The sequence below is a fragment of the Diadema antillarum genome, unplaced genomic scaffold (genome assembly GCF_040938485.1).
Source record: "Diadema antillarum isolate AM-2024a unplaced genomic scaffold, OU_Dant_1.0 seq00000476_RagTag, whole genome shotgun sequence".
NCBI lineage: Eukaryota > Metazoa > Echinodermata > Echinoidea > Diadematoida > Diadematidae > Diadema > Diadema antillarum.
Genome location: NW_027271443.1, coordinates 966,366 through 984,158, shown reverse-complemented (window position 1 = coordinate 984,158; position 17,793 = coordinate 966,366). Strand labels below are relative to the sequence as shown.

At 37.3% G+C, this 17,793-nt stretch overlaps 1 protein-coding gene across 1 annotated transcript in view; it reads right to left on the bottom strand.

Annotated features, from left to right (window-relative positions):
* Positions 1 to 1,957: 1,957 nt before the first annotated feature.
* LOC139733449 (uncharacterized) overlaps positions 1,958 to 17,793 on the bottom strand; it is a 39,352-nt gene continuing 23,516 nt past the window's right edge. Inside the window, exon 2 of the mRNA XM_071644266.1 lies at positions 1,958 to 2,439. Within this exon, the coding sequence (XP_071500367.1) occupies positions 1,958 to 2,439 (482 nt within the window). The remainder of the gene's footprint in view (positions 2,440 to 17,793) is intronic.

Sequence of the window (17,793 nt, the reverse complement as noted above, 5' to 3'; positions counted from 1 at the left end):
ACCTTTGTGTGTTAAGTCTATGGGAATATCAGAATTCAGTATGGAACGGGTTAATTTTGATGCACGCCGCTCGGCATTATGGGAGACATGCTGGGCACCACAGAGAGAAATGAGCCTTATGATGGCGCTAGACATGTTTCTTACCAATGCAGACCCACTTTAAGATATAGGCCACGCCTACTTTTTGCACCCGCCGAATCATGTATCATTGACATTTTATATGTATCGGCCGTAATCTGGCAGAACTCCCTAAGTCGATTTTGGTCGATTTTCAGGTTTTGAGTGTTTTCTGTGTTTTTTTTTTCTCATGCTCTTTCAAGTGGGCCAAAAGATAAGTTGTGATTCGATACAGAAAGTTATTTGTAGAAAGTAATTTTGGCAAAATTCCCGAGAGAGGGCGATTAACTCTGTATGTGCCATGGTGGAAACCCCCTGTGTGCCACGTTATTCTGAGACACGAAGATAGTCATGCTAAGAGAAAGAATTGTGTTTTTCCAATCTGTATAACTTCTACAAATTTCTGTTAAGCTGGACATGATAGTGAGCAAAGTTAAAGAGGAATGCCAAACTTGCTTCCATATACAATGTATAATAATTCTATTTTCATTTTTTCTTTTGAAATGCCAGTTGCTACATTACTGTAAAGGAATGACTTTTGCACATAAGATGGTGACAGAAACTTAAAGTGTAAATGCAAAATCTAGTTATGAACACTGCTTGATATTCATTCACCACATAAAATGCAAGCCGTGTTTGAGAGGGACAAAAGCGCGAGAAATGATGAACAATATAGCTTAACATCTAGAACCTGGTCTAATATCATTCTTAATTCAAATGCAATGCTTCATAAGATCGACAACAACCTAAGCAGCAGCCGGGCTTTTGATGTAGCAGTATTTCTTGTGCCGCTAAATAATAGGCCTACTGAAACATGAACACAGACTGACAACATTTGGGGAAAGCATGTTATTTTCCACATACAAATGAATGGATAAAATGAAATTAAATGTGAATCAATAATAGTGACTTTATACAATACAAATATTTCAAAAAAAAATTATACTCGATCTCAAATATTAATTGTTTTGACACTGCATCCGCTGAATAGTAAAAGGGTGGATGGTAAAATCCGATAGATAACCCGCAGAAAATAGACCGAGATACGTAGTTCTGGTTGATAAACCACGTGTTTATCAGCCAGAACTGCGTATCTGTAGGAGATACGCAGTTCTGGCTGATGAGCACGTGGTTGACGACGAAAAGAGATACGTAGTTCTGCCTGAACCCCCCCCCCCCCGCATTAAATTGGTAATTTTTACTACTTAACAAGGTCAAATTGTCATTTTTTCTTTGCTGGAAATAAATTCTTTAGACCAATTATGACCAAGAATAGAGGAAAAATGCAGCTCATCGTACCTCAGTTTAGAAAGGTGTAACATTGAGTCTTTAAACCCGATTTCTGGCGTAATGTGTTAAAGGAGATACGCAGTTCTGCCAGACTACGGCCGGTATTTTAGTGGGTTCATAATCATAGTGATTTTTTTAGAATGCTGAATTGAGGTCTATCATTGAATTTGAGATATACGCACTGTAAAACAGTAAAAAAACAAACAAAACAAAACAACTATAACATAAGTGTGCAATTGGAAGTAGTCGTTCCCACTTCTCTTACTTCCATTATGCCCCATTATAATTCAACATAAATGTATCTCAATATTAAAACCTTGGTACTTTACCCTGCTCCCTGATATCTCCCTCACTGCTCTCATCAGCTGTTTGGTTGATATTCTGGCAAGAGTTACCATGACATTTGCCGCAAGCAGAAATACATTTGACTCCTTGCTTTTTATAACAGCACCTAAGTGTGCTACACTCCCCCTCACAGTTGCAGCTTACAAACTTCAGTAGATAGTCCGGTGCGATGGGGTCTGTTGAAGGGACCGATGCGTAACCTTGGTCACCGAGTTTCTATCAGTACTCCAATATACCCAATGATGGAGCTTGCAACATTAGCCAATCGAGATAAGCTCGTAGAGAATGCTGGGCTGCAGCTTCTGTCAGTTATCGGGGGCAGTTTCTCAGGTTTGGTGCTTTCAGCAGCAGCCCGCTTGCTACAGGTGTCAAACGTCAAGTCTCCCAAAGGTTTGGGTGGTATTCCATAGAACATAAGGTTACATGATTCACAGCCGGCTTTAATGATATCATCTTTCTTGACTCGCATGTCCAGAAACACATCCATGGCCCTTTCCGCCTTGTCAGTCTCGCAGAGCTTGTTTACCAAAATTGATTTGCTGAACCAAGAAATCGCTGCCACTGTATCGCAGCCGGAGAAGTTGTGCGAGAAAACCAAATACTTCCAGTATTTCTCCGGGGGAGTCTCCCTGATCTTTGCGATATCATAAAATATTTCTTTGGCTGTTGTGTGGAAGATGGGGTGGTCTGCAGCATGATGAATCAGCAAAACTATGTGACCGGTGACAACGGTTTCAGGCAAAAGTCGGGAATTTTGAAAATTCATATTGTCACTGAATCACATTGCCCATTTCCTAAGCTTTGCATTGATATAAAACACTTGTATTCTTCGAAACCATAAGTGGGCATAGAAAGAGAAATAAAATGCACTTTTAAGTTGCTAGCCTGACAAAATTGCGAGAAGACAGGCTTAGAAGATTCACCTCTTTCTCAAAGGCAATGTCCGAGCGGCGATGCGAGGGGAGAATCATCCATCCGTACGATGGTGCCAATCGATGTTAAACCCCGCCTCTAGCAACCACATCACCTTCTGACTGGCTCACTGAGAGAGTCAAATTTCTCGGGCACCTTCCCCGGAGCTCAGCGTATGGAGCCGAAAAACAATGCGTTTTTCTCGGGTTTGTTTACCAGTACGGCTTTCAAGATGGCGAATACGATGATTGCACGTATGGTGTACATGTACATGTGTATGGTGCACGCATTACGCAATGGCATCCACACGCCATGACTGTGTGCATGTAAAAGGAGCGGTGGCGAATCCACACATTTACATATCGCGTTTTCATTGTGGTTGATTTGTCTTGATCATTGGTGACCGTTTTGAAGGCAGAAAATTGCTAGTGCTGGCAAAGGTCACGCTTTCTGTTTGTTTTACTTTTACAAGACATGCATACGTGCTGTATCGTATCAGGACAACTCCCCCGGAGAACTACTCCCCCGGGGACTACTCCCACCTGACAGCTCCCCCGGAGGACCACTCCCCCGGAGGACGTCTCACCCAGAGGACTACTCCCCCGGAGGACGTCTCCCCCGGGGGACAACTCCCCCGGGAACCACTCCCCCTGAGGACCACTCCCCCGGAAGGCAACTCCCCCGGGGGACAACTCCCCCGGAGGACAACTCCCCCAGGGGACAACTCCCCCGGAGGACAACTCCCACCTGACAACTGCCCCGGGGACGTCTCCTGGGGGACAATCCTATAACTGAACACAGATGTTTCTTCTTCGTGTCCTAGAAATTAGAATTAAATTCATCTGTGTGAAAACAGTATCCTTTTTATACAAAATGTAAATTAAAGTTAGCGTTACCTAAGACACGTCCATCTTCATAACAAAGTTTTTGAAATCTCAGCACAGAGTTTTTACCATTGTACACGGCGTACACGCTACATGTAATGTTGAAAAAAGTAGAAACGCAGGTCCATTTTATCAATGAAAGTTGGTCAAGAGATAAACACATTGACGGAAACACGCTTTTGAGGGGAGAGTTCATTCCTTAGCATGTACCTGTTATTCTTCATTATTTCATAATATTTTAAGAAGTCCATTCTTTGATAATTTTCTTCTTTTTTTTTTGCAATTCATGATTATGATAAGGAATATGTTAAATGAAAGAAAGATATCATTCAGAGGGGTGAAGGCTCAGGTTTTTGAGTTTCTTCCGTTTGTCTCCCTCTACAAAGGAATATGTTGTTACATATACCCTTTTAATGGGGCTATAATTAGGTGATCCGAGTATCCTCTCGGATCACCTTCTGTATCTGTACTGATTCTTTTTAGATGATCCGAGTATCCTCTCGGATCACCTAATGTATCTGTACGGATTCTTTCTTCTTTTTCTTCTTCTTTATTTCTTTCTCCTCAAATCTTGTGCAGAGTTTAACTTAAAAAGTCCCCCACCTATCACTTTCAAACTTATACCATATATGTATCATGTCCTAAGGACGACAGATCTAGTGTATCAATGTGATCAGTCAACCGTGACGTCATTATGACGACATTATCTGAAATCACGTTTGCATTAATATCTCATTAATGGAATGGAATTTTTCAATGAAATTAGAATATCATATAGTTCAAGTCAAATTCTATTGATATATTTCAAAAAAATCTAGTCACGTTCTTAGTAAACGAGCGCGTACGCGCCCGTTGAAATTTAAACATGCTCTAATCAACCTTAAAATTGTTTTGCACACGTTTCAGGTCATTTACAGCATTTCAAAAAAAAAATCGACGGACGCGTATGCGCGCGCGCATATACGCACGCACAGCTCATATGCAAAATAAATTTCCCGCCTTTTCACAAGGATCGGATTTCTGAAATGTCAAGGAAAGTTTCTACCAAGTTTCAAGTCTATTCGATTCAATATGACGTCATACGGGAGCGTCAAAGTTGAAATTCCGCGCGCGCGTCAATGGCGATATACAGTACAACAATGCCAAAAAACCGTCAATTTTAAATCCGATTTTACTCGTCAGGATGGACGGTGACCCCCCATTTTCTTTACATATTTTGAGAGCTGATGAGTTGTACATATCATTTCATTGGTTGGCGATACTGAAAAAGTGATTAAAAGATATCAAATTTCTTAATAAAGTAAAAAAAAAGTAAATTTTCAAAATGACGTCATCAAATTCAAGCTCACTCTAGCGTATCTCACTTATCCTTTGCCGATTTTCACCTAAATTTCAGTATGTTGTAGCTTATTTAATGTTATTTCATATTTATTGTTACAAAATTTTGATTGGATGACGTCATCACCTCGTAAAAATGGATTGAATGTATCCTTGTAAAATTTGACCAGTTTACGTGTTATCTCTACGGGAGAGTAGTTTTTCTGGAAGTGAAAATTGTCATGACTATCTTTTTCGAGCACTAGCTCACTTATGCTTCTTTGAATTTTTCCCAGATTTTCATATGTTGTAGCTGAGACTTTGAGCTATCGTAATATACCCTTCGTTTTTTCAAACAATGTCGGGATCACGTTAAAAAACTTACTTGAAATTAAAGTTTATCTTCGATGTATTGAAATATTTCTTTCTTTTTGCAACGTTATGTGCAATAACTCAAGAGAAACATACTCTATCACCACCATATTTTGCACATGTTTAGTTCATGTCACGAACATTATTTCACAAAATAACAACTACTTGATCAGACGCCATCTTGGGTATGTAAATTAGGGTCAAAGGTCATAGATGTTTCATCCTGTATCTTGGTGAATACATGTCCTATCTTTCCCATATTTTGCACACGTAAAGACCATGTTACAGGGATCATTTCAGAAAATAATCATTTTTTGCTCAGATGCCATCTTGTCTGTGCAAAGTGGGGTCAAAGGTCATATGTACTTCTCTTTCTATCTTCGCTATGACGTGTTATCTCTATGGGAGGGATTTTTTTTTTAGATGTGAAAATTGACATGACTCTCTTTATCGAGCACTATCTTACTTATGCTTCGGTGAATTTCTCTCAGATTTTTATATGTTGTAGCTGAGACTTTGCAATATCAGGACTCAAATCATTGATTAAAAAAAATCGGATCACCTTAATTTGTCAGTAATGACAAATTACAATCTCTAGTTAGGTGATCCGAGTATCCTTCGGATCACCTTCTGTATCTGTACGGATTCTTTATTTCTTTATTTCTGGACAAAAGTTGTGCAGAGGTTAGTTCAGAAAGTCCTCTGCCTATCAATTTCAAACTTATACCATATATGTATCGTGTTGCAAAGACGACAAATCTAGTAAAAATCATTGTGATCAGTCGACCGTGACGTAACTATGACGTCATTATATGAAAACACATTCTCAATCATATCTCATTAATGGAATAGAGTTTTTCAATGAAATTTACGTCACATATATTTCAAATGATGCGCATTCTACTCATGTTCTCAAAATTCATACTTTCTCTTAAAACGTGCGCGTACGCGCGCGTTGAAATATTTGTATGCTCAAATCGAGCTCAAATTTTTTTTGCACACGTTTCAGACCATTTGGAGCATTTTTTGAAAAATTGAAAAAATTGGACGGACGCGTACGCGCGCGCACATATACGCACGCACAGCTCATATGCAATACAAATTTCCCGTTTTCTTACCTTTATCGGATGCTTGAAATATCAAGCAATATTTCTACCTAGTTTCAAGTCAATCCGACATAATATGACGTCATACGGGCCCGTCAAAGTTGAAATTCCGCGCGCGCGTCAATGGCGATATACAGTGCAACGATGCCAAAAAACCGCCAATTTTAAATCCGATTTTACTCGTCAGGATGGACGGTAACTCCCCCCCCCCATTTTCTTTACATATTCTGAAATCTGATGAGTTGGACATGTTATTTCATGGGTTGGCGATGCTGGCAAAATGATTAAAAGATATCAAATTTCTTCATAAAGTAAAAAAAGTAAATTTTCAAAATGACGTCATCAAATTTCAAGTTTACTCGAGCGTATCTCACTTATTCTTCGCTAATTTACACCCAGATTTCAGTATGTTGTAGCTTATTTAATGATCTTTCATTAATATTATTACAACATTTTGATTGGATGACGGCATCACCTCGTAAAAATGGATTGAAAGTAATATTGTCAAATTTGACCAGTTTACGTGTTATCTCTATGTGAGAGCAGTTTTTCTGGCAGTGAAAATTGACATGACTCTCTTTTTCGAGCACTAGCTCACTTATGCTTCGGTGAATTTCTTCCAGATTTTAATATGTTGTAGCTGAGACTTTGGACTATCGTTAATAAGCCCTTCATTTTTTCATACGACGACGGCATTACGTCGAAAAACTTGGTTGAAAATGGCACGAGGCTTCGATGCAGTGTCATTTTGCTTAATACACAGGGCCTATGGAGAATGAAATAGGTCATTGCGTAGCGCATCCGACTCGTAATCCTAAGGTCCCTGGTTCGAGGCTCACCCCTGCCAATATTTTTTTTTAGGTGATCCGAGTATCCTCTCGGATCACCTATTGTATCTGTACGGATTCTTTCTCCTTCTTCTTAGGTGATCCGAGTATCCTCTCGGATCACCTTCTGTATCTGTACTGATTCTTTGTTCTTCTTTTTATTAGGTGATCCGAGTATCCTCTCGGATCACCTATTGTATCTGTACGGATTCTTTCTTCTTCTTCTTTATTTCTTTCTCCTCAAATCTTGTGCAGCGGTTAACTCAAAAAGTCCCCCACCTATCACTTTCAAACTTATACCATGTATGTATCATGTCCTAAGGACGACAGATCTAGTGTATCAATGTGATCAGTTGACCGTGACGTCATTATGACGTCATTATCTGAAATCACGTTTACATCAATATCTCATTAATGGAACGGAATTTTTGAATGAAATTAAGATATCATATAGTTCAAGTCAAGGTCTATTGATATATTTCATAAAATTTGGTCACGTTCATACTAAACGAGCGCGTACGCGCGCGTTGAAATTTAAACATGCTCTAATCAACCTCAAAATTGTTTTGCACACGTTTCAGGTCATTTACAGCATTTCAAAAAAAAATCGACGGACGCGTACGCGCGCGCGCATATACGCACGCACAGCTCATATGCAATAGAAATTTCCCGTTTTATCGCACGGATCGAATGTCTGAAATGTCAAGGAATATTTCTACCAAGTTTCAAGTCGATCCGACTCAATATGACGTCATACGGGCCAATCAAAGTTTAAATTCCGCGCGCGCGTCAATGGCGATATACAGTGCAACTATGCCAAAAAACCGCCAATTTTAAATCCGATTTTACTCGTCAGGATGGACGGTGACCCCCCATTTTCTTTACATATTTTGAAAGCTGATGAGTTGTACATGTCATTTCATGGGGTGGTAATGCTGACAAAATGATCAAAAGATATCAAATTTCTTAATAAAGTAAAAAAAGTGAATTTTCAAAATGACGTCATCAAATTTCAAGTTTATTCGAGCATATCTCACTAGTCCTTTGTCAATTTTCACCCAGATTTCAGTATATTGTAGCTTATTTAATGTTCTTACAAACACAAAATAACAAAGTTTTGATTGGATAACGGTATCACCTCGTAAAAATGGATTGAAAGTAATCTTGTCAAATTTGACCAGTTTACGTGTTATCTCTACGGGAGTGCAGTTTTTCTGGAAATGAAAATTGACATGACTATCTTTATCGAGCACTAGCTCACTTACCCGTCGGTAAATTTCTCCCAGATTTTAATATGTTGTAGCTTAGACTTTACACTACCGTAAGTGTGCCCTTCATTTTTTCATACGCTGTCGGGATCACGTCAAAGATTTTGGTTGAAATTCAAGCTTATCTTCGATGTATTGAGATATTTCTTTCTTTCTGCAACTTTCTTTGCAATAACTCAAGAAAAACGGCCTCTATCACTTCCATATTTTGCACATGTTAAGTTCATGTCACGTAGATTATTTCATAAAATAACAACTACTTGATCAGACACCATCTTGGGTATGTAAATTAGGGTCAAAGGTCATAAGTGTTTCATCCTGTATCTTAGTGAATACCTGTACTATCTTTCCCATATTTTGCACACGCAAAGACCATGTTACAAGGATCATTTCACAAAATAACTACTTTTTACTCAGATGCCATCTTGTCTGTGCAAATTGAGGTCAAAGGTCATATGTACTTCTTTTGTATCTTCGTTATGACGTGTTATCTCTAGGGGAGGGAATTTTTTTAAATGTGAAAATTGACATGATTGTCTTTATCGAGCACTAGCTCACTTACCCTTCGGTGAATTTCTCCCAGATTTTAATATGTTGTAGCTGAGACGTTACGCTACCATAACTGTGCCCTTCGTTTTTTCATACGTTGTCGGCATCACGATAAAAAAAAAAACTTGGTCGAAATTAAAGCTTATCTTCTATGTATTGAGATATTTCTTTCTTTCTGCAACTTCCTTTGCAATAACTCAAGAAAAACACGCCCTATCACCCCACATGTTTAGTTCATGTCACGTACATTATTTAATGAGATAACAACTACTAGATCGGACATCTTGGATATGTAAATTAAGGTCAAAGGTCATAAATGTTTCATCTTGTATCTTGGTGAATACCTGTCCTTATATCTTTCCCATATTTTTCACACGTATAGACGATGTCGCGAGAATCATTTCACAAAATAACCACTATTTCATCAGATGCAATCTTGGGAGTGCAAAGGTGGGTCAAAAGTCATATGTACTTGTTGCTGTTTCTTTGTTATAGTGTATGCAGAATTTGGTACCAAACATGGCAGATATGACTCCCTTTGCTAAATGAGAATGCAAACACCACACGGCCAATGTCTCTAAACACAGATGGAACTTGTATGGTCATGCCTATTGCAATCAGGACTCGAATCATTGATTAAACAAAAATCGGATCACCTTAATTTGTCAGTGATGACAAATTACAATCTCTAGTTCTTCTTTATTTCTAACCAAAATTTGTGCAGCGGTTAGCTCAGAAAGTGCATTGCCTTTCAATGTCAAACTTATACCATATATGTATCATGTCCCAAAGACGGCAGATCAAGTAAAATCATAGTGATCAGTCGACCGTGACGTCACTATGACGTCATTATATGAAAACACATTTTCATTCATATCTCATTAATGGAATAGAATTTTGCAATAAAATTTACGTCACATACATTTCAAGTTATGCGCATTTTACTCATATTCTCAAAATTCATATTTTCTCTTAAAACGTGCGCGTACGCGCGCGTTGAAATATTTGTATGCTCAAATCGAGCTCAAATTTTTTTTGCACACGTTTCAGACCATTTGGAGCATTTTTTGAAAAATTGAAAAAATTGGACGGACGCGTACGCGCGCGCACATATTCGCACACACAGCTCATATGCAATGGAAATTTCCCGTTTTTTTACATTTATCAGATGCCTAAAATGTCAAGGAATATTTCTACCAAGTTTCAAGTCAATCCAACTCAATATGACGTCATACGGGCCCGTCAAAGTTGAAATTCCGCGCGCGCGTCAATGGCGATATACAGTGCAACGATGCCAAAAAAACGCCAATTTTAAATCCGATTTTACTCGTCAGGATGGACGGTAACCTCCAATTTTCTTTACATATTCTGAAAGTTGATGAGTTGGATATGTTATTTCATGGGTTGGCGATGCTGGCAAAATGATTAAAAGATATCAAATTTCTTAATAAAGTAAAAAAAGTAAATTTTCAAAATGACGTCATCAAATTTCAAGTTCACTCGAGCGTACCTCACTTATCCTTTGCCAATTTACACTTAAATTTCAGTATGTTGTAGCTTATTAAATGATCTTTCATTAATATAATTACAACATTTTGATTGGAGGACGGCATAACCTCGTAAAAATGGATTGAAAGTAATATTGTCAAATTTGACCAGTTTACGTGTTATCTCTATGGGAGAGCAGTTTTTCTGGCAGTGAAAATTGACATGACTCTCTTTTTCGAGCACTAGCTCACTTATGCTTCGGTGAATTTCTCCCAGATTTTAGTATGTTGTAGCTGAGACTTTGGGCTATCGTAATGTGCCCTCCATTTTTTCATACGATGTCGGCATCAATTCGAAAAACGTGGTTGAAAATGGCATGAGGCTTCGATGCAGCGTCATTTTGCTTAATACACAGGGCCTATGGAGAATGAAATAGGTCATTGCGTAGCGCATCCGACTCGTAATCCTAAGGTCCCTGGTTCGAGGCTCACTCCTGCCAATATTTTTTTAAATTTTTTTAAACACTTTTTTTCTTCTTTTTCTTTAGTTAATCTTAATCTCCCTTTCCTTACTTTATCTTTTTCTGATTTTTTTATGCTTCTCCTTCAAATTTCTATAAATTAACATAATTTTTTCTTTATTTGTCTTTCTTTCTACTACTTTCTGTGCAATAGATGAACAACAACAATGGCTATCAATCCCATATTTTGCACATATTTAGTACATGTCACGTACATTATTTCATAAAATAACAACTACTTGATCGGACACCATCTTGGGTATGTAAATTAGGGTCAAAGGTCATAAGGGTTTCATCCTGTATCTTAGTGAATACATTTCTTATCTTTCCCATATTTTGCAAACGCAAAGACTATGTTACAAGGATCATTTCACAAAATAACCACTTTTTACTCAGATGCCATCTTGTCTGTGCAAATTGAGGTCAAAGGTCATATGTACTTCTTTTTGTATCTTCGTTATGACGTGTTATCTCTATGGGAGGGAATTTTTTTAAATGTGAAAATTGACATGATTGTCTTTATCGAGCACTAGCTCACTTACCCTTCGGTGAATTTCTCCCAGATTTTAATATGTTGTAGCTGAGATTTTGCGCTATCGTTAACTTTCATTTTGTTTTTTCATACGATGTCGGGATCACGATAAAAAACTTGGTTGAAATTAAAGCTTATCTTCTATGTATTGAGATATTTCTTTCTTTCTACAACCTTTCTTTGCAATAACTCAAGAAAAACAGCCTCTATCACCCCCATATTTTGCACATGTTTAGTTCATGTCATGTTCATTATTTCATAAAATTATAACTACTTGATCGGACAACATCTTGGGTATGTAAATTGGGGTCAAAGGTCATAAATGTTTCATCTTGTATCTTGGTGAATACCTGTCCTATCTTTCCCATATTTTGCTCACGTATAAACGATGTCGCAAGAATCATTTCACAAAATAAACTCTTTTTCGTCAGATGCCATCTTGGGAGTGTAAAGGTGGGTCAAAGGTCATATGTATTTGTTGCTGTATCTTTGTTATCTAGTGTATACAGAATTTAGTACCAAAGATGGCAGATATGACTCCCTTTTCTAAATGAGAATCCAAACATCACACGGCCAATGTCTCTAAACACAGATGAAACCTGTATGGTCATGCCTATTGCGATCAGGACTGGAATCATTGATTACAAAAAATCGGATCACCTTAATTTGTCAGTAATGACAAATTACAATCTCTAGTTCTTCTTCTTTCGTTATTTCTCCCCAAAAGTTGTGCAGAGGTTAGCTCAGAAAGAGGTATGTCTATCAAGTTCAAACTTATACCATGTATGTATCGTGTCCCAAAGACGGCAATCGAACTAAAATCAAAGTGATCAGTCAACCGTGACGTCACTATGACGTCATTATATGAAAACACATTCTCAATCATATCTCATTAATGGAATGAAGTTTTTCAATGAAATTTACGTCACATATATTTCAAGTTATGCGCATTTTACTCATATTCTCAAAATTCACATTTTCTCTTGATACGTGCGCGTACGCGCGCGTTGAAATATTTGTATACTCAAATCGAGCTCAATTTTTTTTTACACACGTTTCAGACCATTTGGAGCATTTTTTGAAAAATTGAAAAATCGGACGGACGCGCACGCGCGCGCGCATATACGCACGCACAGCTCATATGCAATAGAAATTTTCAGTTTTTCCACACGGATCGGATGTCCAAAATGTCAAGGAATATTTCTATCAAGTTTCAAGTCGATCCGACTCAATATGACGTCATACGGGCCCGTCAAATTCAAAATTCCGCGCGTGCGTCAATGGGGATACACAGTGCAACTATGCCAAAAAACCGCCAATTTTAAATCGGATTTTACTCGTCAGGATGGACGGTGACCCCCCATTTTCTTGATATATTCTAAAAGCTGATGAGTTGTACATGTCATTTCATGAGTTGGCGATACTGAAAAAAATGATAAAAAGATATCAAATTTCTTAATAAAGTAAACAAAGTAAATTTTCAAAATGACGTCATCAAATTTCAAATTCACTCGAGCGTATCTCACTTAAATTTCGCCAATTTTCACCCAGATTTCAGTATGTTGTAGCTTATGAAATGTTCTTTCATTAATGTGAAACAACATTTTGATTGGATTACGTCATCACCTCGTAAAAATGGATTGAATGTATCCTTGTAAAATTTGACCAGTTTACGTGTTATCTCTATGGGAGAGCAGTTTTTCTGGCAGTGAGAATTGACATGACTATCTTTTTCGAGGACTAGCTCACTTATGATTCGGTGAATTTTTCCCAGATTTTTGTATGTTGTAGCTGAGACTTTGAGCTATCGTTAATGTGCCCTCCATTTTTTCATGCGATGTCGGCATCACGTCGAAAAACTTGGTTGAAAATTGCATGTGGCTTCGATGCAGCGTCATTTTGCTTAATACACAGGGCCTATGGAGCATGAAATAGGTCATTGCATAGCGCATCCGACTCGTAATCCTAAGGTCCCTGGTTCGATGCTCTCCCCTGCCAGTTGTTTTTAATTTTTTTTAAACACTATTTTTTCTTCTTTTTCTTTAGTTAGTCTTAATCTCCTTTCCTAACTTTATCTTTTTCTGATTTTTTCATGCTTCTCCTTCAAATTTCTATTAAAATAACATAATTTTGTCTTTATTTTTCTTTCTTTCTACTACTTTCTGTGCAATAGATGAACAACAACAATGGCTATTAATCCCATATTTTGCACATGTTTTGTTCATGTCACGTACATTATTTCATAAAATAACAATTACTTGATCGGACACCATCTTGGGTATGTAAATTAGGGTCAAATGTCATAAATGTTTCATCCTGTATCTTGGTGAATACATGTCCTATCTCTCCCATATTTTGCACACGCAAAGACCATGTTACAAGAATCATTTCACAAAATAACCACTTTTTGCTCAGATGCCACCATGTCTGTGGAAAGTGCGGTCAAAGGACATATATTTTTCTTTCTGTATCTTCATTATGACGTGTTATCTCTATGGGAGTGCAGTTTTTCTGCAAATGAAATTTGACATGACTATCTTTTTCGAGCAATAGCTCACTTATGCTTCGGTGAATTTCTCCCAGATCTTAATATGTTGTAGCTGAGACTTTGGGCTATCGTATTTTACCTTCGTCTTTTTCATACGATGTCGGGATCACGTCCAAAAACTTGGTTGAATTTAAAACTTATCTTCAATGTATTGAGATGTTTCTTTTCTTTCTGCAACTTTCTTTGCAATAACTCAAGAAAAACAGCGTCTATCACCCTCAAATTTTGCACATGTTTAGTTCATGTCACGTACATTATTTCATAAAATAACAACTTCTTGATCAGACACCATCTTGGGTATGTAAATTAGGGTCAAAGGTCATAAATGTTTCATTCTGTATCTTAGTGAATACATGTCCTATCTCTTCCATATTTTGCACACGCAAAGACCATGTTACAAGAATCATTTTACGAAATAACCACTTTTTGCTTAGATGCCATCCTGGCTGTGCAAAGTGGGGTCAATGGTCAAATATACTTCATTCTGTATCTTCGTTACAGTGTACACGGAATTTGGTACCAAAGATGGCAGGTCTGACTCGCTTTTCTAAATGAGATTCCAAATATCACACGGCGAATGTCCCTAAACACAGATGAAACCTGTATGGTCATGCCTAAATTATGTATTTCTTGCTGTATCTTCGTTATCTAGTGTATACAGAATTTGGTACCAAAGATGACAGATATGACTCCCTTTTCTAAATGAGAATCCAAACATCACACGGCCAATGTCTCTAAACACAGATGAAACCTGCATGGTAATGCCTATTGCGATCAGACCTCGAATCATTGATTAAAAAAAAAAAAAATCGGATCACCTTAATTTGTCAGTAATGACAAATTACAATCTCTAGTTTATTTTTGTTACACTTTTTTTCTTCTTTTTCTTTAGTTAATCTTAATCTCCCTTTCCTTACTTTATCTATTTCTGATTTTTTTTTATGCTTCTCCTTCAAATTTCTGTAAAATAACAATTTTTTCTTTATTTTTCTTTCTACTACTTTCTGTGCAATAGATGAACAACAACAATGACTATCAATACCATATTTTGCACATGTTTAGTACATGTCACGTACATTATTTCATAAAATAACAACTACTTGATCGGACACCATCTTGGGTATGTAAATTAGGGTCAAGGGTCATAAATGTTTCATCCTGTATCTTGGTGAATACATGTCCTATCTTTCCCATATTTTGCACAGGCAAAGACCATGTTACAAGAATCATTTCATAAAATAATCACTTTTTGCTTAGACGCCATCTTGGGTGTGCAAAGTGAGGTCAAAGGTCAAATATACTTCATTCTGTATTTCCGTTAGTGTATACGGAATTCGGTACCAAAGATGGCAGGTCTCACTCCCTTTTCTAAATGAGAATCCAAACATCGTACGGCCTATGTCCCGTCAACACAATGAAACCTGTATGGTCATGAATATTTGGATCAGGACTCAAATCATTGATTTTGGAAGAGATCGGATCACCTAATTTGTCAGTGTTGACAAATTCCTGTTCTAGTTAGGTGATCCGAGTATCCTCTCGGATCACCTATTGTATCTGTACTGAATCTTTCTTCTTTATTTCTTTCTCCTCAAATGTTGTGCAGCGGTTAACTCAAAAAGTCATTCACCTATGACTTTTAAACTTATACCATATATGTATCACGTCATAAGAACGACAGATCTAATGTATCTTTGTGATCAGTCAACCATGACGTCACTATGACGTCATTATCTGAAATCACGTTCACATTCGTATCTCATTAATGAAATGGAATTTCTCAATGACATTTACATATAATATAGTTCAAGTCAAGTTCTATCGATATATTTAATAAAATTTCATCACGACCCTGGTAAACGAGCGCGTACGGGCGCGTTGAAATTTTAATATGTTCCAATCGAGCTCAAAATTGTTTTGCACACGTTTCAGGTCATTTGGAGTATTTCAGAAAAAATCGACGGACGCGTACGCGCGGGCGCATATACGCACGCACAGCTCATATGCAATAGAAATTTCCCATTTTTTCACACTTATCGGCTGCCTGGAATGTCAAGGAATATTTCTACCAAGTTTCAAGTCAATCTGACTCCATATGACGTCATACGGGCCCGTCAAAGTTGAAATTCCGCGCGCGCGTCAATGGCAATATACAGTAAAACTAGGCCTATGCCAAAAAACTGCCAATTTCAAATCCGATTTTACTCGTCAGGATGGACGGTGACCCCCCATTTTCTGTACATATTTTGAAAGCTGATGAGTTGTTCATGTCATTTCATGGAGTGGCAATGCTGACAAAATGATGAAAAGATATCAAATTTCTTAATAAAGTAAAAAAAGTAAATTTTCAAAATGACGTCATCAAATTTCAAGTTCATTCGACCGTATCTCACTAGTCCTTTGTCAATTTTCACCCATATTTCAGTATGATGTAGCTTATCTAATGTTCTTTCAAACATAGAGTAACAAAATTTTGATTGGATAACGGTATCACCTCGTAAAAATGGATTGAAAGTAATCTTGTCAAATTTGACCAGTTTACGTGTTATCTCTATGGGAGTGCAGTTTTTCTGGAAATGAAAATTGACATGACTATCTTTATCGAGCACTAGCTCACTTAAGCTTCGGTAAATTTCTCCCAGATTTTAATATGTTGTAGCTGAGACTTTACGCTACTGTAATGTGCCCTTTCTTTTTTCATACGATGTCAGAATCATGTCAAAAATTTTGGTTGAAATTCATGCTTATCTTCGATGTATTGAGATATTTCTTTCTTTCTGCAACTTTCTTTGCAATAACTCAAGAAAAACGGCCTCTATCACTTCCATATTTTGGACATGTTAAGTTCATGTCACGTAAATTATTTCATAAAATTACAACTGCTTGATCAGACACCATCTTGGGTATATAAATTAGGGTCAAAGGTCATAAGTGTTTCATCCTGTATCTAAGTGAATACATGTTCTATCTTTCCCATATTTTGCACACGCAAAGACCACATTATAAGGATCATTTCACAAAATAACTACTTTTTACTCAGATGCCATCTTGTCTGTGCAAATTGAGGTCAAAGGTCATATGTACTTCTTTTTGTATCTTCGTTATGACGTGTTATCTCTATGGGAGGGACTTTTTTTAAATGTGAAAATTGACATGATTGTCTTTATCGAGCACTAGCTCACTTACCATTCGGTGAATTTCTCCCAGATTTTAATATGTTGTAGCTGAGACTTTACGCTACCGTTAATGTGCCCTTCGTTTTTTCATACGTTGTCGGCATCACGATAAAAAAAAACTTGGTTGAAATTAACGCTTATTTATGTATTGAGATATTTCTTTCTGCAACTTTCTTTGCAATAACTCAAGAAAAACGCGCCCTATCACCCCCATATTTTGCATATGTTTAGTTCATGTCACGTACATTATTTAATGAAATAACAACTGCTAGATCGGACAACATCTTGGATATGTAAATTAGGGTCAAAGGTCATAAATGTTTCATCTTGTATCTTGGTGAATACCTGTCCTATCTTTCCCATATTTTTTCACACGTATAGACGATGTCGCGAGAATCATTTCACAAAATAACCACTATTTCATCAGATGCAATCTTGGGAGTGCAAAGGTGGGTCAAAGGTCATATGTACTTGTTGCTGTTTCTTCGTTATAGTGTATGCAGAATTTGGTACCAAACATGGCAGATATGACACATGTCATT